General features: G+C 44.9%; 6 protein-coding genes across 6 annotated transcripts; 2 read left to right on the top strand and 4 right to left on the bottom strand.

The window, feature by feature from the left end:
• Nucleotides 1-5,091: 5,091 nt before the first annotated feature.
• Nucleotides 5,092-6,045, bottom strand: PHALS_13064 (uncharacterized protein; the record flags this gene model as incomplete). The annotated part of the gene is made up of 1 exon (XM_024728743.1): nt 5,092-6,045. The coding sequence occupies one exon, from the start codon at nt 6,043-6,045 to the stop codon at nt 5,092-5,094; it is 954 nt and encodes a 317-aa protein (XP_024579190.1).
• Nucleotides 6,046-9,785: 3,740 nt separating this feature from the next.
• On the bottom strand, nt 9,786-10,196 carry PHALS_13063 (Regulatory factor, effector binding domain; the record flags this gene model as incomplete). The annotated part of the gene is made up of 1 exon (XM_024728742.1): nt 9,786-10,196. One exon carries the CDS (start codon nt 10,194-10,196, stop codon nt 9,786-9,788), a length of 411 nt encoding a protein of 136 aa, XP_024579189.1.
• A 1,487-nt stretch (nt 10,197-11,683) lies between these two features.
• PHALS_14661 (Nuclease, putative, TT1808) lies at nt 11,684-12,907 on the top strand. The gene has a single exon (XM_036407545.1). The coding sequence runs from the start codon at nt 11,850-11,852 to the stop codon at nt 12,171-12,173; it is 324 nt and encodes a 107-aa protein (XP_036263239.1). The 5' UTR covers nt 11,684-11,849; the 3' UTR covers nt 12,174-12,907.
• Nucleotides 12,908-12,918: 11 nt separating this feature from the next.
• PHALS_13062 (uncharacterized protein) lies at nt 12,919-13,957 on the top strand (the record flags this gene model as incomplete). The annotated part of the gene is made up of 2 exons (XM_024728740.1): nt 12,919-13,284; nt 13,355-13,957. The coding sequence occupies 2 exons, from the start codon at nt 12,919-12,921 to the stop codon at nt 13,955-13,957; spliced, it is 969 nt and encodes a 322-aa protein (XP_024579187.1).
• Nucleotides 13,958-14,084: 127 nt separating this feature from the next.
• On the bottom strand, nt 14,085-16,280 carry PHALS_13061 (hypothetical protein L916_02788; the record flags this gene model as incomplete). Its single annotated transcript, XM_024728739.1, has 6 exons — nt 14,085-14,180; nt 14,257-15,793; nt 15,867-15,889; nt 16,018-16,046; nt 16,113-16,178; nt 16,241-16,280. 6 exons carry the CDS (start codon nt 16,278-16,280, stop codon nt 14,085-14,087), a joined length of 1,791 nt encoding a protein of 596 aa, XP_024579186.1.
• Nucleotides 16,281-17,026: 746 nt separating this feature from the next.
• Nucleotides 17,027-18,964, bottom strand: PHALS_13060 (uncharacterized protein; the record flags this gene model as incomplete). Its single annotated transcript, XM_024728738.1, has 3 exons — nt 17,027-18,562; nt 18,589-18,630; nt 18,707-18,964. The coding sequence occupies 3 exons, from the start codon at nt 18,962-18,964 to the stop codon at nt 17,027-17,029; spliced, it is 1,836 nt and encodes a 611-aa protein (XP_024579185.1).
• Nucleotides 18,965-22,254: the final 3,290 nt, after the last annotated feature.

Genomic DNA, 22,254 nt, shown 5'->3' with positions numbered 1-22,254 from the left:
ATGCAATTCAATACAAAAGTCTAATTGTCTGGGCGGTGCATATGTCGTGAAACCAGCTGGGTCAAGCGTGTTGTACCTTTGTGCGAGTCTCTTTGAAAGACTAACTAGACCAGCGTCTCTGCATTGATTAGTCTGGTCCAGGTTTCAAGCGCCGGTCAGAAGAGGGTGCAAAAAGTCCGTCATTCAATTCAAGCTTCATGTCGTTAGGGGCATTTTTGATATTGTTGAGTGAAATGCTACATGACGTGAGAATTAGGAAGCGACACGAATGACTTGATCGATGGGAATGACGAAGCTAAGAGCAAATTGGACACAGACATACATATTGACATTTCACTACAATTCCCATCTGGAAGAGAGCAGGATTTGGCAAGGAGCGACTCTTGATGAGGGATTAATATACAGGTACGTGTATTACATGAATCCCCTTAATTCGAGGTAATACGATTCCGAAATTCTTACAAACTCAGTATGGTTTAAAAAATAAAAAGAATACAGACACAGTACTGCCGCGTACCCTTGTAAAGTCCGTATTAGTCAATGCACAAAGGACGGATTTGGAGGACGCCCTGATAGTGCAAAACGAAGAGCGTATTACCTGGTGCTTTCTTTCTCAACTTAAAGTTAGAAATCAAAGCGACAACATTATATATATGAAACTTAAAATAATACTTTGTCAGCCCACAGGTGTCATCCGTCAAGTAATAATCATGATACTACATCGAAATTTCGCTGGAGATCCGAGAAAAACAGTCGATTGGAATACTATTTTCAACGGGGTCCTGCAACGGAGCTACTTGTGTGCTTATCCCTTGCACATTTGGTACAATCGTAATGTATGCGATACGTGTACAATTGTACAAAATTGACATAATACTTGCTGTTTATAGGAACCGAACTATTGGGATTTTATTGAAGATTACGGATCACAGAAGAGAGGACGTCAGAAAAAAAGAAAAAATAATTATTAAAACCTACGTGTTTAGTTCTTGTGTGAATTAAACTAATTCTAAGAAATAGTACTTTCGAGAAACTCACAGTGTCAGTCATCTGAGAGGCTCCTTGTAGCAGGGCTGCCGTAGCTCTCTTGCTTAGAGAAACCTTGTTTAGGATCGGTGACCTTCGTTCTATGCTTGGAACCAGTACGAGTGTATCGGATCGTAATCTACGTACCCCAAGAGTAACCACAACCTTAACCTCAGGCTAATTAACTCTTCCTTTTAAAACGAAGAATGTATTTCTCAGTTTTATTTGCAGCAAAGCAGCCTCTATCTAAATCTATAGGTATACAAGAAAACCTATATTAAATGCATAAGTACTGGCAGTCCCGTAACGTAGTGGCTTCTTGTGAAGGTGTAGCCACATCATCGTGTGGTCACACCCTCTTGTGTGATCCACTCCCTTCATACCAGGGTAAGTGTAGCCCCGTTACACTCTCCCCCATCAAGATTGTGAACACCTACACTTCACATTCAGCCGTCACCTCGAACGAGGATCGCGTGTCTAAGAAACCACAACATCACCAGCATCTTCTTCACAAATTTTCTGCTTAATGATTCCTGTGTCGAGGACGCGGAAGACATCCGGCCTCGCTGAATTCGAGAACACCCGCGGGCAGAGCCCTTCCTCGTCTCCTGCACGCGGTGCAACTTCGGACTGCACTTCCGCGGCTTCAAGGGAAGCGCAGTCCAAGGTCTCGCTAATCTTGTACCGCGCAGCGCATTGTCAGCGACAGGGTCGCACGACCAAAAACGCAGACGCGATGTCTACTCCCGACCGCACACCGCGACCGCCACGAGCGGTAGATTATCTCGTCGAGGATTGGAGGAAGTCGACTACGAGTCGTATATTTTTTTTCCAGGATTGGAAGAAGAAGAAGGCGAGGTGCCCCAGCGACGCGACGTGAGCCCTGCTCGAACCTTGCGGGTGCCGTGTCTGATCCCGACCTCTTGACTTCCGGAGGAAGTGGTGTGATTGCCAATGGCCTCGACGAGGCACACAGCGGCAGCTGCTCGCAGTGCAGCACCCATGCGCGCGCATCCACGGTCGATCCTTGACCCTCGTGTGGAATACAGCTTCTGCTCGGCGGATTCCGCTACAGAAGCGAAGTATGTGATCACTCGAATGTTGGGTGTCAACGTGATCAGATCCTCGGCTGCTAAAAAAGCATAGATTATCGAACGGAAATCTTCCCGAGCTCGCTTCATGGTTCCTCATGAAATCCCGGTGGTTACGTACCGCACTCGACTTTGAAAAGAGAAGGCGCTCCTGTACCCGCGATACGGACTAATCCTATGGTGCTCACCCCTGGCGAAACCGCTGCAGGTGACAAAAAGCTTTTGGAGCGATAGGTGCAGCGGCACCAGAAACTTTCCTCGCTGTACAACTAACACTTGAGCCACAAAGAGGTGGACGCGCGCGTGGAACGCCATCTTCGGTTTGAGTTTGCCAAACTCAAGACGCGTCGCCAATTTTCTTTGGACTGTACCCTTGTATACGTATTTTGGTATGAAAGGAGGGCCACACAAGATGGTGTGATTGTACCAAGGTCTGGATTTCACAAGTCGGTGTAATCACACAATGGTGTGGCTACACCGTAACAATAAGCTACTATGGGGCGGGACTGCCAGTACTTATGCATATCAATTAGGCTTTACTATCTGCTTAGAAAAACCTTAGGATTCAGATATAGGCGGCTCTGTCACGGATAAACAGATGAGTATAGTTTCAATTTTGAACGGAAGAGTGTATGTGCCTTGGTTAAGGTCATTAGGTACTTTTGGAGGTAGCGGATTGTGATCCGCTACACTCGTACTGGTTTTGGTATAGAACTTAAGGTCGGTGACCCTGGTAATCTTTCCCTTAGCAAAGAGCTACGGCAACTCCGCTGCACCCTCGGAGCGTTATGATCCGTCTGATCATAACCGTCAACGACGTCTGAGCAGTCTTTTCGAAGTGGCACGTCAAACTCCCACGAGTTTTCGAAGTCGGGAGAATCCTCGTCACTTCACAAGAAGCTAGGTTTGACCCTGTCGACGACGTCGACCCACAAGACGTTCCACGTGATAGTTGAAACCACCATTCTCATCGAGAAGAGTAATCGGGGGCGATGACGGCTGGGTTGATCGCAGTTCGGTGACTCGCGATGCTCTAAGAACTCTTACGGACGAAATTGTCGCCATCGGGACTCCGCTGAGTATCATGATGGGGTCGCATACCGTTGCGTGGAAGACCTGAGAGCTTGGTACAGTTAGTGCACCGACTGCCTCACGTGAAGGACTATCGCGCTCTGTCGAAGCGACATTTAGCCGTTGAGTTGATGAATGAGTCGCTTCGTGTGACGGTGGACCGCCTGGCGCCGTTGGAGATAGAGATCGTTGCCCTCTGTGCTCAAAACCAGTTGCTGGTTCAGCTTCTGGGTGGTTGAGCGCTTGCGGGCGCATGACAACAAAGCTTCCGCGTTCGCTTGCGCCAGTTCCCGGTACGGCTTGAGCAAGCCCCATAAAACGACGGGTGGGTGCGCATCCGTCTCGGAAGAGAGTAGCGTACACGCAAGGCACCGCTCGGCCACAATCTTGAAAGGTCCGATAAAATGTGGGCGGAGCTTTGTCTTGAAGACAGCAAAAACTACATAGGTAGGAAGACTTTTAGCATTAAAAAAGCAGGTCTCCGACCTCAAAGTTTTTCCACATTTCTTCGTCCTCGTCCGTCTGCATATTTCTTTTGCATGTCTTAGCTTTCAGCCATCAAATTGCGAACGTGTCGTAAGAAATAGACATGAAGTCATCGATTTCCTTACGATAAGTGAGGTGGCTGACGTCAGCTAGCCGCTCAGCTTTTCCTCCTCCACCAAGCCCGGAACCATGGTATGGCGTCGTCAACGGGACGCGAGGATGAACAACCCTGTTCACATAGAATGGTGTGTATCAGGTAACCGAATACACTGAATTGTTCAGGGTGAACTCTACGAGTGGCAGCATGGTGCTCCAGCGCTACGAAGGACGTCCTCGTCGACGCAATTCAAGCGCTCATTTTGACCATCGGTTTGCGGATGGTCCGCTGTTGATTTAGTCAACTTGGTGTATAGCACCTTAGAGATCGTCGACCAAACCTTCTTAGTGATGTGTGGATCTCTGTCAGAGAGAATTGACTCCGGAAGTCGATGTTGTCGACAGAAACGATCCACAGAAAGCGTCGCTGCACTGACACCGTTAATGGTGCTCAACGCCGCCACAAGATGAGCCATCGTGCCCAAACGATCAACGAAGACCACGAGACCCATGTTGCCCGCCGAGTCCTTCGGCAGGCCAAACATAAAGTTCAAACTCATGAAGTGCCAACACTCGGAGGGTCCCGGCAAACTTGCCAGCGGCGCCGCCGTATTCGGAGAAAGTTTCACCCTTTGACACGTTCCACTCGCGCGCACTTAGGTGCTCGTCCATTTGTACAGCCTGGGTCATCAGTAGAGGTAACCCTTAGAGCTGTAGGTCTTTTCACGACAGGGATGACCTCTGCGTGGGGTGTCGTGGGCCTAATAGATACGTAACTTTAGTCCTTTTCGTGAGGAGCCACAATGCGTGGCGTTTCCATCGAGTCGGTGCTACAGTTGTGCAATCCATTATTCAATGAATATCGGGGCAACCGTGCACGCAGTCGCGACTACAACTTCTTGTTCGTGTTTCCATTATCAAACTTCGTGCTATCGTGAACCAGTAGCAGCGCTACGCACATATCACCACCCGCGTAATTGGCGCGGACCAAATCCGTCACTGACGACGTCACCGTCGTGACATGAACAATCTCATAATCCGGTATGCATGACAACGCATCAGCCAAAGCATTCTGAAATCCTGGCTTATAATTCACCCCGAAGTCATATTCGGCGAAGAAAGAAAGCCACCTGGCAATCCTCTGCGAGAGGTGAGGCCATTGAGTCGCAGTGCGTAATGACGAATGACCTGTGTAGATCACGATCGGCTTGGAGCCGAGCAGGTAAACCCTAAACTTGGCAAGTGCATATTTCATGGCAAGTAACTCCTTGTCGTGCTTCTCTGCAGGCTTGAGCTGACCAGATTCAGCGCGATTTCGCTCCTAAGCATCTGCTTGCAGGGCACAGCGGATGGCAAAATCCGAAGCGCCACAGATGACACTAAAAAGATATTTCCGCAAATATCGCAGCAGATTTTCCGACGTTATATTGGGACAGCACTCGATCAAGAACATGACGGCTGTGGGGGCCTTTAATTGAAAGTTTGTGCCTAAAGTCTTGGTCATGAGTTTCTTGGACAATATTTCTTCATTGTTGTCGAAGCGCGACGCAAATTCGATCAGCTCATACTTCACCAAGGCTGCGGCGGCTCGATTACTTGCCGCCTCTGTTTGTGCGACTAACAGATTAAAGTCATCATGGTGATCGCTGACTAGCATTTCAAACGGCCTAATATTTCCTTGCATTTTCCATTTTGCCATATGGCGTTTATATCTCCATATGACATATTCGTGCCATATCATCCAGACGGGGTTGTCGAAGGTTTTGATGTCTTGAAGGTTCAGCTTGAGACGTTCTCTGAGGTCTTCATGTGATATATCCGATTCATACCAGTTCTCAAACTGGGCGTTACGAAGCATTTTAGTTAGGCGCTGCGCAGATTCGTCTTCAGATGAGAGTCCTTCAATAAACAGCTTGGCCCGCATGACATCGTCGTATCGTCCTAGAAAGTCGTTGTAGACTGTTGAAGCCCAATGTTTAAGAGCAATATCAGCATATTCCATCACCTTCTTGGAGTACTCCTCGATAAATTCCTTTATCTTCAACGCTTCATCTATATCGTAAACCCTCTCCTCGTATTGATCATGGTTTTCATCCACCTCTCGTCGTGACCCTATCTTCACATGCGCATGCGTTTGATTACTCGCAGCGCTCGTGTTGTGATCTGGCCAAACTTCATTCGACGCACTTACAGAATCAGTGCATGCCAACAGAGTGACAGTCGAGAGAAGAGCGACAGCCCGCAGAAACGGAGATAATTTTAGCATAGTGAGCATGGTGTTTGCAAAGTAGTTGCCAAGATTCAAAAGAATTTTGACACAAGGCCATGTGGTGAGCAAATTTCGTTTCAGACGTTAAACTTGTCTATAGCAATGAAAAAGAAGACTCACTCTGTCCCTTCTCCTCCCAATCCACTGAATATAAAGCGCAGAGAGATCCTCAACAACTGGTACTTATCGTATGTGACTTGAAGGGTACTTGAGCACTACACGGCAGCATAAAAAGCTGATGGGTTATTGTCATCTGCTCTTTCTGGATATTCGATACTTTGCTGACTTTCAACATCTTTGTCTCTTCAACTTGTACATCTCTGTCTCTATCATTGTCCTCTTGAGCTTTATACTAAGTGGATATATACGGACATCATCATTCCGAACGGACATCATCAGGAGATTGAATACTCTATTTAACTTCGTCAAATCCTGGTACTATTTGGCGATCATTTTTGTCACCATGGTACTGTACTACTGTTTAAACTTTAGAGACAAACGTAAAGATGTCCCTGAGAGTTTCTTAAATGCTGAGATTGAGTCACAGATAATTGACTCGCAATGAGGTACAAGTGCATTCAAGCAAAACTATTGCACTTTTGGTGACCATTAGTACTGGTGTATTTATTTCAACAAAGTTACATGCATTTTGCTCAGAAAAAGCTTTGACTCATAAAACCCATGTTTACTAACGCGCATATCTTGCCGTGCGCTCCTGATCAAGCGAAACTGAGAAACTCTAACGAAACTAAGGTTTAGTCATCTCAGAACTGAGCTCTGCTGTGCTTTAAAGAGGTAGAGGGCAGCAGGGCCCAGTCCCGAAGAGTTCAGTGCTCTTGAACACGGAACGTGTGTGTAAGCCGGGCTTGCTGGTCGTAAAAGCGACCGTGAAGGGCTTTGAGAAGCCATGAGATATCCTGATCGATTTTGGTGCGTCGAACAATGATGCTCGACGGCTCACGATCGAAAGAAGTCAACTGTATGCTGAGGCGCGGGCAGCGCGGTTGGATTTCACCGTCCCTGTTCGCTCAGCGACAGGGACGTGTGTCACGGTGCCGAGGGTCCCTGTGGACGTCGGTGTCAAGTTTCTTCACTTTGATAGCGTGGAAAGCTGCTTAGTTTTAGACTTGGATGTCAGGTAAGAACGTATCTTTGGTATGGCATGGTTGAAGACCCCATTAGTAATGGATTGATTGGAGGTTGAAGACCTTGAGCGCTACGCGCACATCTTGTGGTAGAGCTTTGTTGAGTCATTAACTAGGAAACAAAGCGCTATTGGCGCGGGCACCGGGCCGGGACGGTCAATGTGCTGGATATCGGAGTATCTGAGTTGTCGAACACCGAAGGTGTTTGGGACAGGACTCCTGAGCGTGGCTCACGGGCTGATCGTAGAGTGGCACTCATTGAGCGCTGCCAAAGTATTGGAGCAGTCGCTGCATGCCATGCGCGGCATGGTCGGCCAGAGACCGAGGCATTGAGGGCGAGGCCTCAGTGATGCATGTGGAGGCACGGAACCCACTGAGCACTGCTCAAGTAACAAAGCAGTTGCTACATACCAAAAGTAGTATGGCCGGCCAAGGGCCGAGACTTCGAGTGCGTGGCTTCAGTGATGAGCGTGGAGTGGCACGTAATCCCCTGAACACTGATCACGTTTCGAAGCAGTAGCTGCATGCCAAGAGCGGCATAGTCGGACGAGGTCCGAGGCATCTTGGGCAAGCCCTTATGATGCGCGCGGGGTGGCACGATATCCACCGGCCAAAGACTGCGGAAATAGCAGCTCTTCGACGGATGTTGTTAATAACACTAAAAATCCGACTTAGCAGGGAGTGGGGGCACTGGGCGACGCCGAGTGTGTGTTCCCACTCGATAAGACGTAAAACCTCTATACAGATGAGACGACAAAGTCGAATGATATCTGCAAGACGCAGGGCGTTGACTCTGACCCAGGGTGTGTCTATCGTAGTTGGTATCGTCGTCGCTTCGGATTAAGCTGTCCTGGGGGACACTAAGAGGGTGCTAAACGTACGAAGTGGATCGTCGATCCTGAAGAATTCCTTGTATTCGTACTATCCTTTCTAAAAGATTTTTCAGAACGTCATCCCCAAAGACCCGCCGTCGGTCCTACCTCCGGATCCAGGTGTGCGGCATGAGATTGACTTGGTTCCGGGAAGCAAATACTGCAGATCACGCCGATGGCTCTTGCCCGAGGAGCAGAGTGGCGTCATTAACGCTTACGATGCAGGGATGGTGCGTGAGAGCTTGTGTCCCCTTTCGACACCGACAGTAGCCGAACGGCAAGCGGCATATAGCTCACGCTTACAATAAGCTCAACCCTGTCACCATTTCGGCACAGACGCCGATTCCTAGGAAGGGTGTTCTCCGGAACAATATGGTTGGATGTACAAAGTACATCGCACTCGACTTGGTCGATGGTTATTACCAAATGCTCATGAGAGCGAGTGATATTCCGCAGTCAGCGGTAAGAAATCCAAGCGGGTGCTCCGGGAATAGCTTGTAAGGCCCTGAGGGCTGTCAGATGCACCAGCAACATTTGATCGTCTTGTGACGCATTTGTTCAGGCCCCATCGGGCGTATGCACAAATATACTTCGACGACATTTTTGCCCACAGTCGTGCGGGGCCCGGGAGAACAGATGAGGAAGACCACATCGTCCATTTGAGGCGGTGCTTGAGTGCATGCGCTCGAATAAGCTGTATGCTAATGCCGCTAAATGCATCTTCGGCGCGGAAGAAATCCCCTTGTTAGGGTTTTTTATCGGGAATCATTGCTTTCGAGCAGATCCCGCTAAGATTAAGGTAATTGTGGACTAGCAGTTTCCAAAGATCAAAGAGGAATTGCGCAAGTGTCTGGGCATCGCCAACTAATTGCACAAGTACAGCGAGAATTATGCGGAAATGTCACGGCCATTGTAGAATTTCCTTGAGAAGGATGCGGAATGGTGTCGGGTACCAAGCATTGAGAGGCTCTTGACGGGGTCAAAGACAGCCTTTCATGCATTAATATTGGCGTTGCCAGAATATTATAGTAGAAAAGAAGTTATTGAAGCGCTAATTCTTCTTGAAAATGAGAACAGTAACGTGCAAAAACTCGCACGTAGCAGTCTTGGTGGGCTGCTTCTGGGATTGAGGAAAATGGGAAATTAATTGGTTATCGATTGTCGATGCTAGGAATTTGCGCGCTAGCGAAGCGGTGTATTGCGTACATGTTTGCGAGTGGGTAGCATATTGACATCGTCTTAAAAGATCCGCGTGCGAGCAAAATCGAGGGTTCTTTTAGTAACTAGATTTTTGTTTGTCATTCGAATTGATTAAAGACAAGTTTAGTCGAAATGCTTCTGGGTGGAACATACGAACTCAGTCTCTTCACGTTTTACACACGGACTCTTTGAGTCAGAGATTTCTGTGAACAAGGTATACGGCAACCCCGTTGCACTTGGTAGCTCTTTTAGTAAAACCGATGACTGAGTCATCTAGGTTAGATCATCTGTGAAAGAGGAACACGAATTTTTTGCTTGATAAGCCTATCTCTTCGGTTGATCGTGAGGCGATAGCACGCTTAGCGGCTTAAATGCCGTAAACTGTGATATAACATCTAAAGGCGATCACCATATAGCCGGTGAAAGCTTTCAATCGATCAGCTGACAATTGTTTTAAATAGGATTCAGTAGCAACATTTCATTCAAGACACTTCAGCGAATTTAAATTTCGCCGTTAGCATTTTTTCTGTTAAACTATGGGAAGCTGAATTTCAGTCACATTGTCTTTGTCGTCCTCGCCATCATCACAAGATCTTTTTACATAAACTTCACGCGATGGCCCGGCAGGAATAAGTTTCTCCGAACCGATCCAGTCAAAAAAGTGCTTGTAAGCTGAGATGTAGCCCTTACACGGGCCGACATAAACCATGACGGCAGCTCGATCCACACCAGGAATCTCATGTACGCTGAAAGGCGTTATGTTTGGAACATGGGTGTCTTCAGCTATCGGTAGACAAACTTCGATCTCTACGTCAACTTGTTTGCAATCTTTAGTATAGTTGACGGCAAAAGCTGGACCAATGACCGTGACGTTATGATCCTTGGCAAAATCCGTTAATCGTGCCCAAAGATCACCTTGATCTCGGTACGTTGGAAGCATGGACCGCAATGAAAGTACCCTTACGGCTGAAAGACTCTTGATTGTAGGGGTTTCCATCTTCAGATGAAAAACAATGAATGTCCTTAAAAGTCACGCGTTGAGATCTTTTTTTATGGGAACTGAATTTGAATTTAGTCCTACGTTCGTTTACCAAGGAAAAAAGGTTTGCTGACCAAACAGTAAGCAGCCAATGGATGTATTTAAACCGGCGTCATGTTTCATCTTAGTGACGTATTGATCCTGCTCTAGTTAGTAAATGTGATGCCAACTGCCAGCACTATTCACACACACCACGCCCACAACATCGACTATTCAAGAGTATTAATAACTCTCGCTAAAGTCGATCCTTGCTGTGCTTTCAACAGTTCCTACCGTTCAGAAATTTCATAGAATGCCGTATTTGTTGTGCCGTCATAGTCGTAACGGCTCTATCACTTTTTTCCTGCTCGTTGCCCTCCGCAGCAGCTCCATTTAGTTCGGCTCATCTTTTTAGATCGACAATGTCCTTTCCATTCCAGTTAAAGCATCAAATTTCTCTTCGTTTTCTTAGGTCTGCAGTAGGAGCATGATCACCGCGGTGTTCATCAACATGGTATTTATAAGCAATAAACATCCACACCATCGTAGGAACACAAGTGCATGCTCGTGGGTTTAAGATTATGCGTTAAAGTACTGGATAATACAAGAATATCGATGAACGCATCGAGTGTCAAAACTTGAATTATTCATTCACATGATATCGGGCTTGATTCAGGATTTAAGTATTAAGAATTGAGTCACATACTCTTCGATTGATCTCCTTGTCACTCATTCACAGACACTTAAAAGCTAATAGGAGTATCATTCTCGCAGAAAATTATCTTTTTCACAAACTGACATGTCAACTATCGTTGACACTTCGAGCCCGTGAAAGTATTTACTTCGCACTCTGCCAATCGAGATGGTCTCACTGAGAGCCTTACCCCGGGGAGATCCACAATCTCAATAATAATAGTGAGAACATAGGGCTCGCCACAATGTGTCCATAATGACTCAACTGACTTGACCTTTTGTATTCCCTCATATCTTTCAATTGAATAAACTAAACTCCAGGATATTTCTGGACGTGGCAAAACTACTGGCATGTCTAGCGGATCTTAAGTCCACAATAAGCTGTAATAAGCTAAAAAGTAAATCTTTCTAAGGTTTTGGTTTTCTGTCATTTCCTTTGTTGTTTATTGTCGATCGGGAAGATATGGTGCTACAATAATAAGACAACGTTAATACACTCACAGGAAATAATTTGTCCTCTTAACGATGCAGAAAGAGCTGCGTGTCTGGTTATTCAAGCTCTGCTTTAGATTTATATTAGCTTTTTTGCTGTTTGGTAAATGGAAATATGAAATCTTTTGTATAACGAGTCATTGTCGCAAGCTGACATGTCCGAACGTGCTGTAAAGGACGAGATCAATAAGCTGCTCATTCCAAACAAACAAAGGATCTAAATCATTTACATACAACAAGCGCTAGAAATATCGTTTGAAGGTAGTGTGTGGAACAAATAGCAAGAATGTGCACGGTAAAAACTTGCAAAGACACGCTTTTACAACTCATACATGGTTTCAAGATAAAAACAATGCGTCACTTCAAGTATTACCAAGCTAAGACAATTATATGAGAAAGCTTGGTCCGCTAGTGATTCCATTTTCTGCGAGCAGCCAGTCGTTCTTCATTAACGAAGGTCGCTACATCTTCTATCGAATGGTTGTGTATGGAAATGAGACGGTGATCCCCAAACTTGCCCAGCAACTTGAAAACTGGTCAAAGTGGTCCAGAAAAGGTGGCAGAGTGACAGCATCGCAAAGATTTTTCGTTTTCAATACGGACATTCGAGTACCAGACGTTGCTTACACGCCTCGCCGATACCCATTGAGGCTTTTCATTCAAGTCATAATAGACGTGTCACTGCAAGCCCTGTGCTCTCACCTTAATTGTTAAGATGGAGATATTTCCAGTGTAAGCTTTTTAAGGAGTGCTCATGATTGTAAGATGCAAAATATATACTATCAGCACAGCGTCTGGTTAGGTTGGCAGAAAAACCCAAAATCAACTTACGACGGATGTATGAGTATTATGTCGACAACGATGGAAGCGAGCAATGCTCTAATAACATCGCGTGAGATATCTTCAAAGATGGTGGTGTTCATTCTAAATTCACTTTGCAACAACTTGGAGATGGACTTGATGACAGCTTTAGATTATCCTACGAAGATGAAGTTGCAATAAGCGATTCCTATAACTTTGTTTATCTGCAGCTCGTGCTGAATGACACTATCTCGCATAAAGAATTTAGCCAAGCATGAGACTTCATTGTGGCAAGTACGAAGTTATAAATATTCAAGTGATGATGAATGGCTTCAAAATTTGAATCTAAGGTTTAGCGGCGAATAAAGTTGTCTAGAAAATAGTGGTTACATCGCAAAAGTCTCTAAGCTAGCACAAACCTGCTCAGCGTTTGGTTCTATCGCATAATAAATGGATCAGAATCTGTGCCGTCTCGTAAGCAAGATACTTTAAACGTACTTCGGCGTCGAAGCCGTCGCATTTCTGCCAAATTCAATTATTCCAGAGTTAGTTTGCTCGTATTTTTGGCTTCGTTCCTACTTCTTGACACGCCAAATTTATCGCACCAGTTTCTTTTAAAGACGCTCAATTTGTTTCAAGAGTAAAAAGAAAAGGTGTCATGGCGCTATCACCAACAAAGCTTCGAAATGCAACTATGACGACAATACCAGAGTCCGAAGACAGTCGCCACTTTCGATCAATTTTCGTCAGTGATATAATTGACGAAGACAATGATATTGAAGTCATTAATTCAACAGAAGTCGAGAATAGTAAGATGCCTCGACGTACACAAGAAGAGAAAGAACCAATGACAAAGGAGAAACGACTAGTTGTTAAGCAATTAGAACGCTGGCATGTGGCTATGACAAAAAAATCAAAGCGTTTGGGTCGAAAAAGTGTCGGATGGAATGCAAAAACGCAAGGTGACGACGAAAAGAATGACTTTGATAACCTCTTTGGTACAAATAGTACGTTTGGGCAAGAGGTAAGTTTATATGTGTCATGTACAAATCACTTGAGTCTTGTAAATGATACGTTCTCTTTATTTGCTTTAGCTACGAGTTGTAAGCTACCCGTGGCCTATTTGGGTATTTGGCGTTGTCATTATGCTTGGCGCTTCTATTTTTGTTCTTAGTGTCTACAAGACAAGAAATGTAGACGCTAATGAAATGCCTCGTGATACAACGTGGTGGAAGTATCTTGTGGCTGTTGTGATTTACGTACTTGGCTTTGCATTAATTGTAAATGGCAAGATTGAGACGTTTTATATGAACAAACACTCTTCACAACTTATTGTACGATCAAGTAAACCATTGTGTCTCTATGCGCGGTACAATCGATCAATTGAACGTAACATGAGCCATATTACCAACATTCGTGTTGAATGTGCGGGAGACTATAGTGGTGATGTCGACACACGTACGTACAAAGTGCATTTTGATTTTGACGATGGGACGCACGTATCAGCGCTTGAAAGTCGTTCGAAGCCCAAGACGATGCGTCGTTGTCGTCATATCAAGAATTTTGTAGCTCAGAGTTCTTCACCGATTGCACTACAGCGATCGGCGTCGGAATGTTTGTCGCCTATTGACTCAAGTGTCCATCACTCTCCGTTGCGTCATATCGTTACTTCACCAGCTACTTTTAGTCTTGAGTAAACGTAACTGAAATATTACAATAAATTTTACTGTGTGATTGTTTCTTGGTGTCGTTATGACCATCTGTCTGTCTATCCTATTCATCTATGTCCCGTCTTGCCAACGTATGTGCTTACGACTATACCAATTACTTAATTAATTCTTTCGCCTCTTTGAACATGACGACAACACACGTTACGTTATCGGTCGAGCGTTGGTGAAAAATTGCATGCTCAATCACAGCCTAAATATGACACAGAAACACCCATCATTTGTCATATGAACATTGCGTACCCTCAGCAGAGTGTACCCCAACCTACCTCTACAGCACGCTGGACATCACTAAGCTCAACAAGTTTTCGACGCATCAAATCCACAGCCTCTTGATCTTGTAACACATCATAAAGACCATCACTGGCCAAAATGAGGAATTCACACTCTTCTGTCAATTCAGTGACAGTAATTTCAGGAGTCGGGATCACAAGTGGGCCTTTTAATATGTCATTTGGATTCACAGGCAATTCTTGCGAGTCATACTCACTCCGTGGCTTTGAGTCCACATCTTGCAATGACGGCTCAGTCAAATCAAATGTTTTAAACGGTGCGTCTCCAAATGCACGAGATACCGCAAGTTCGCCCATAATTCGCCCATGAATGACAAAACCGCCAATCTCTCGAATACGTTGCGCTTCATCCGATCGACTAGGTTTATGGTCGTTCGACAGACGCTCGGCAATACCATTGCGGCTCAAAACTGTTCGTGAATCTCCAACATTTGCTACAAATAACCATTTACCTGCAATAAACGCTGTTGTAGCTGTACTTCCCGCCTGTGGTCGCTCTGACTCGTTCAAAAATTCTTCATCCGTCCGTTCAAACGCTTCTGTCAATCTTTTTTTAACCATTGACTGCACTTCATCAAACGACGCTGCTACTAGTGGCTTTAAGTCCGTTCTTGACATGAAAAATGCCTCAATAATATTTTGATGCAGGACGTCGCTAAGAAATGATGACGCTTCATTGCCACCATGTCCATCATAGACAGCAAAAAATGATTGCGGATGCAAACCCAAACGACTCAGAGGTTCAATACACAAGTCTTGAATGATTGTATGTGCGTCTTCCATGTGTTTTCGCGTTCCCATGTCAGAATGTGCACCAAAATCGAATCGATTAACCGTCAAACATGTTTGTGCCACGAGCAAATCATCACCAATTTCCAAACGATAAGGTTCTTGATAACTTCCTACGAGTTTCATAAATGTCCCATTCGTAGAATTTAAGTCAATGAGATAAAATTGATTTGTTAATTCATCAAACCAAATGGCTGCATGTTTTCGAGACAATTCACCATCGCCAGTATGAATTTTATTGTCCGCTGAACGACCAATACCTGCCCCTTCGCGACCAATTCGAAATTGCATACCTGATAATTTACCACTTAATGCTGATACTTCAAGTGTCTGTGACGAATCGTGAAATGCTGTGACAGCAAAATCTGACTTGCCTACTCGAAACGCTACTTGAGGCTCAAGTGGCCACTGCATTCTATCTCCAGTATCATCGTCGCTAATTCCAACAGGACTAAGACGTACAAATGTGTCACTTGTACTATCACCATTGGACAAATAAAATCGTCCGCCATTGTATAATACCCGTGCGTGATCTTTATCGGCCAATAACTTATCGGCTGGTATACTTGCCACATTCTCGGTACTTTTACCAATCCCACCTCCATTTAGGTCAAATCGAAAACTCGTCACAATATCATCTTCAGAGAAAGCCGTCATTTTTAATACTACATGGGTCCATTTTGGCTCAAGATAAGGAACAAAACCATCTTCATTCGCTTTGCCACTGAATATGGGTGAAGAAACATTAATTTGTCCTATATTGGTAAGTGACTCAGTTGCATGGACTGATGTAGCACCTGATAAATTCGTTATGAGCTTGCTATTAGCATCACTTGGAATATTGCTATCAGCATTGCTACTATAGCCATTTATAGATGAAATATGGCTTTCGATACTGCTAGTGTTGGAGCGGAGTAGGCGATTGACGCCCGAAGTGCGAGCACGTACGAAGGATGTGGTCTTGCGTACATCTGATTCTGTGGCCAAATTAGGTCAGTGGCAAAGTTGCAAAAGACAAATTAGAGCGTTTTGTGGCCACTTACTTGGTGGTTCTAAGCACAATGTGGACGGACGTCGACGATCGGGGTCAACCTCGTGCTTTCTTGCCACTTGTAGACACAAATTTTGGGTCAAAACTTGTTTTATGGCAAAGAAATAGATTGCCACTTACAATTCATCTTTAGAGTTTGCACATCTTGGCCGTCCGCCATTATGCGTGTTGCGAAGATTCTCTTAACAATGTTCTTTGGTGGTCGATCTCTTGATATTTAAGCTGATAATCAGTACAAAAACCGAATTCCAGCGGATAAACGTAATGTATGCGCCACTTTGAACGCACTAAAGGCAATAGCAAGAGGTGCGAGACCAGTAGGGGGTGACGTAGTCTCTGCCGCGGAAGAGGAGGTTATCAGATAGTGTATACCACGTCAGTTTGGATTGGTTTTCACAGTAAAATACAACCTTAGGGATAGGGACTGGGTTATTTGACGTCATGACAACAAGTGTATGTTTAAATTTCTTTACAATTCGATGTTTTGCTCATCTCTTTCGAAAAAAAGAAGTTTGCTTGCCATTGCTTTTGTTCATTGTGAAACCTTCAAACACAGCGAGATTATTATACTATAAAGTGAATATACTACATATATAAATGAAAACTCTGTTTAAGCTTAAATGTAGTATCCTAACTTTTTAAGGATATTGATGAAATGTGAACAATAATGACGGTGACCATAACTCATAAATTAGTTGCCATTAATTACGACGTTTACAAAGGCAAAGAGGTTCAAGTTGATACTTTCATCCTCTTTTCCACTCTCTTGAAATCATTTCCTCGTTCGAAAAAGTCATTGGAAAATGACATATACGCATTTACGTTTCTACGGAGAGAACTAACTGTCTACAATCAGAGCACTTGACTTTACTAAACTTGAACGCATTACTTGATGAAAAAACTTGCTCAATAGAACGACTTGTCTGTAAAGCGAGATTCGTTTCCTCGATAGAACGATGACGAGTCACTATTTTTGCGCTGACTGCGTGCTACAGATTGATCGTATTCGCTAAATCCACTACTTTGAAAGCTCTTTCCACTGACAAAACTGTCGTCATAGCCACTTTTGTCATAGTCACTTTTATCAAATCCACTCTTGTCATATCCACTATTGTAGTAATCGCTATTTGTAGCTGCAAAGCTATCTTCGTATCCATTCGACATGCGATATTCTGTATACTCCGATTCTTGAAATCGTTTCTTACTCGCATAATCACTAGCTGATGTAGATCGAGAATCTGCTGGATTAAATTGCGAATCATCCAACATTGAATCTTTATTTCGACCCGCACTTTTCCATACATTTGACATATCTTGAATTGAATCTCCTTCAAAATCACTTTCATCTTCTGATGAGCTCGGAACATCGCTCTCTTCTTTTCCATGATGTATACCAGAGTATGCACTCGAGCCTTTACTAGCTGCACTATAACCACTATGATCGTAAATTGAAGACTGTGCAGAGTAATCAGAGTATTGACTACTTCCATGAGAATACCCTGATTGAGCCATTGGAGGTAATGACATTTGAGAATGCGCTAATGCAATTTGACTTCGTGGTGTCAACATGTCAAGATTTGGATCATTATATGTGAGTCTACCGATACTCAATTGACCAGGGTGTCCATAAGGTTCTTGATCGTATTGTCCATCTTGATTTGAATGATAATCGTCCTCGCTATGAGTTGTTGGTGACATCACGTGATTCTTGTGATAGTTTGCAGCTATTGTTGATGACTGTGCGGCAACCCGATTTTCATCAGTGTGTCCTGTTCGAAGCACACGCGCCATGTCGTCCTCTTCTTCAGTAGCACTACTGGTTTTCATATATACGAATACAGCGACAATCAGTATGAGTGCAACTGCACCGCCGAGCATGAGTCCAAGTAATAAAGTATTCGACATAACCGATTGGTTGGCCGCACCAGTGTCAGTCAGGACCGAGGCCGCTGAGCCTGATTCCATCGATGATTCCGCTAACGACGACGATGTTGACGATGCTGGTAGCTCAGACGTTTGAGTTGAATCATCTGTGGTTGGAATATCCGATGTAGAGTCTTCGACATTCTTCTTTATGACCTGTTCTGTTGGATCTAAATCTTCATTATTTGACTCAAAGTCGCGTGAGCTAGCACTTGAACCTGCATTTGATACCGTTGCCAAATTTGCGAAATCATTTTTAGTTTGAACATTCGATTGTTTTCGCTTTGGTTGTGGAGGCGGTTTTTCCACTAGTAAATCATTGTTTGTGTCTCTAGATGCTGACTCGTCAAGATCTACGTCTTCTGTTGCTGTGCGAATACCATTTGGCACGGGTGTCGTCTGTTCAAGAAACGGTGATTTTGTAAAGACAAACTCTTTCTTTTTTTTTCTTGATGGCGCGACATCATTGGGTTCTTCTTCATCTATAGGTGGATCCTGAGCACTATCTTCTACTGGATTCTGAACAGGTGGTTCAGCATTCGAACCGGGGGACGAATCGACCACATTTTCAGTCGGTGGTTTTGGTTCTGAAGGTGGTGGCGGCGGTGGTGGTGGTGGTGGTGGTAATGGTGGTGTCTTTGGTGCATTAGCTGCATTATCTACATTAACTGGTTCTGGATTCACGGGTGGTGGTTCCGGTGTTCCTGGTACAGTCGGTGCTTCCGTAGGTGCAACTGTAATCGGTATCCATGTCCGTCCCGGTGTAGTTGACGAATTTTCACCATTCGATTCTGCATTTAAATTTGGTAATGACGCTGGTTCTCCATCAAGACTTTGCATTGTAAAAACCTGTGCATCGACAAATAAACTCCTAAGCGTCATCACTAACACCAGTGTGAGCCACCGTCGGTGGACTTGCATTGTCCTGCCTCGGACCTTTGCACTTCTCTTGAATGTTCGTATATTGTTGTCGTAAATTTCACAAATTCAATTCTCTATGCTGTCACCTGATATCAAGTCTAGCGTAAACGGAGAAAAGTTCCGTCAAGAAGGTCAATGACTTTATGTAGTGAGCGGTAGCAGTCGAAAATGTAGTAATGTGGTCCGGTGCCTTATAGGCGCAAAAAGAGTCAGATGTAGGGGACAAGCACATTGTTAGGCACATACACGATTCGTACGACAAACGACTCGCTTTTGTACACAAGCGATTGGCCGAAGCGATCGGTGGAACCAGCTGCCGACGTCTAATTGCAATGGTCTCATTAAACTTTAGCCCAATTAATTCGGGGTCTGGGGCGGAACACCCGATCACAAGATAAATGAATTCCTCTACATTTTTTGACATTATGGACCCTTTTACACTTCGAGATAGAAAATTTCACTTAAATTACACATTTGTAATTCAGATGTCATGAGCAGATATACATCACACATCTTGAATTTCAAAAGAAAACACCTAAAGAGTCTCGTGTTCTAGGGATAGTAAATACACAAATGCTGACTGTGTTCAAAAAGTGTGGTGACGCAGACTTGGACATCCCTAAATCTGCAATTGAAAAAATATGGCGTGTTTCTTTAATTTATTACGATTATAGCCTGGATGATGGAGCCTGTAGTGGTTACTACATGGGACAATGATGTGGAGGACATTTCGCAATGAGTTATTTAGCAATTTGTGAAGTTGCAATTCCATGTTTAATCTCTTTTTGTTTGTATTTATTACCGCATGGTCATTGTTTAAATCTGACACGTAAAACTGACACTTTGCATGTGGCTATTGTACTAACAAGCATTTATGCAGTATCACCGACTTATGGTGTTGTGACACATCACATTTTCGAAAACGTCCAAAAATTGATGCCTTGAATGCTGTTGTGATTTAAAAAAAACATTAAAAAGCTTTTTATCTCAGTCGCGAGTGGTATTGTGGTTCTAGATTCTGTAAAACAACGTCATGCCCTAAATATCACAATAGTTTCATTGCTACTGAAGATGCTACCAAAGGGCATTAGATAATTAATTGGTAAAGAAAAGCATCTTTCAGATCGCGAATGACACCGTTTTGTTTTAAACATTGACAGAATACGGACTCGGTATTGCTGTCTAGGACCCGATTTCAGGAGACGCTGTAGCTGTCATGTGTCAGCTCTGCGTTGTCTTCGGTCAAGAGAACCATTCAAATAAAGCAAGAACATTCTGAACTATCGAGAGAGTGCCATTAAGACTCAAAAATTATCGTCAGCACCATAATACCAGCCTCCCCAAAAATATTAGAAATATCGCGCGCTTTCGCCCCAACGGATGGACAAGTTCTTCGACACCAGCTAGCCTGATGCATGGCAACAAGATTGATGATGCTTACGTGGAGCCGCAAACGCAGGCTTTGCATTTTACGGCTCACAACGACATCGTTGAGTCTAGAATTGGAAGAGAAGACACCCATCCTTTTTGCAGCTGATTTTTATTCTTTGTTCAATAAAGAAAGACAGCGAATCATATGAGGTAAAGTCAACAGGTCAAAAGTTTTATTAGCTGTTGAATTCAAGCGCGTATAAATTCTTTACTGTCACGTTGATACAGCTTCAGCAGCGGGTTGCCGGAGCTTTGCGCTTTGAGGAAGTGTAAGTTAGGTCACCGACCTTTCGTTCTATACTCAACACAAGTACGAGTTTAGCGAATCGCAATCCGCTTACTCCAAAAGTAATTATAGCCTTAACCCAAGGCTGTTCAACTCTTCGATTTAATCCAGAACTGACTTTATTTATATTTATCTGCGGCAAAGCCGCCTCGTTTTAAATGCATTTATTTTCTTAAATATGGACAGTAAAATCTAAATACATGTATAACTACTGGGTATCCAGCCCCGTACCGTATTCTGGTTTGGGTGCGGCCACACCATGCCCATCTGGTGTGACACAAAACCCTGTTACCAGGGTATGTGTAACCCCGTTACACTCTCCCCCATTAAGATTGAGAACATTTACAATTCCAATCGATTATTGCCTCAACGAGGTTTGCGTGTCCGTTAAACACTGCGCTGGAACGAAACGACTTCTGTGCTCAATGAGCCCTGTGTCAATGACACCGAAGTCTCCAAGTCTTGCTGGTTCCGGTGCCATGTCGGACCGTATCTTCGCGGCATCGAGGGATGTAAATTCTAGGCTCGATGATCCCGAGCATCGGTGACGAGTCACCTCGTTGAGGATATGGAGGTGGTTGACTACGAGTCGGACACTCCTTTTCCCGGATGGAATGGCGAGGAAGGCGAGCTGCACCAGCAGCGTGATACGAGCCCTGCTTGTGCCTAGCGGACCCCATGTCCGTTCTCTGACCTCTCGTCAACTTAGGAACGTGGTGTAATCACCAATCACCTCGACATGGAGCAGAGGCGGCAGGTTGACGCTGCCAATAAACGCGCCCATCCACGGTCGGTCATTGACCCTCGTGTGGAATATGACTTCCGCCATGTGAATCCCGCTTTGGAAGCGAAGGACGCAGTAACTCGATCGCTACGCGCCCACATAATGGAAGATGAGCTTGCCAAACGGAATGCTCTTCGAGCTCGTTTCTTGGTCCCAGAAGAAATTCCGCTGGACGCTTATTGCATTCGTCTACGTGCTCAACGAGGTGGCTCTCGTGTACCCGCAATGCGGACGATACCTGTAGTGCTCGCCCCTGGCGAAAGCGATACAGATGACGAAGTGCTCTTTAGGCGATGGGTGCATCGGCACCGAAAACTTTCCTCACTGTATGCCTAACAGTTGAGGCGCAAGGAAGTAGATGTGCGTGTGGAGCGACACCTCCGATTTTAGTTTGCCAAACTCAAGGCACGCCGTCGACTCCCTTCAGATTGTCGCCCTGTGACGTATGAGTCAACCCCTAACGCTCCCGCAAGCTCTGTGTCTGCGACTGCAAGAGCTTAGGGCCACTGCTTGAGCTCAGCTCATGGCCCTTCTACTTCCTTGGCTAATGCCGGGAAGCGTGGGGCGTCTGATGACGCAAGGCGTCCTGATCGTTCCGATTAAAAGCGTCCACGGCAATTGGGCAATTTTGCCGAAGTGGCGCCTCAAACTCCCACGAGTTTTTGGAGTCGGAATATCCCCGCCACTTCGCCAGATATCGGGTCTGACCCTGGTGACGATCGTCTCACTATACGTTCTATGTGACAGTGGACGTCGCCATTCTCATCGGGACGAGTCGGTGGCGGGCGT

Source organism: Plasmopara halstedii, assembly GCF_900000015.1.
Source record: "Plasmopara halstedii genome assembly, contig: Scaffold_650, whole genome shotgun sequence".
NCBI lineage: Eukaryota > Oomycota > Peronosporomycetes > Peronosporales > Peronosporaceae > Plasmopara > Plasmopara halstedii.
The sequence above is the reverse complement of the archived record's forward strand: the minus strand, read 5'-3'. Positions and strand labels throughout refer to the sequence as shown.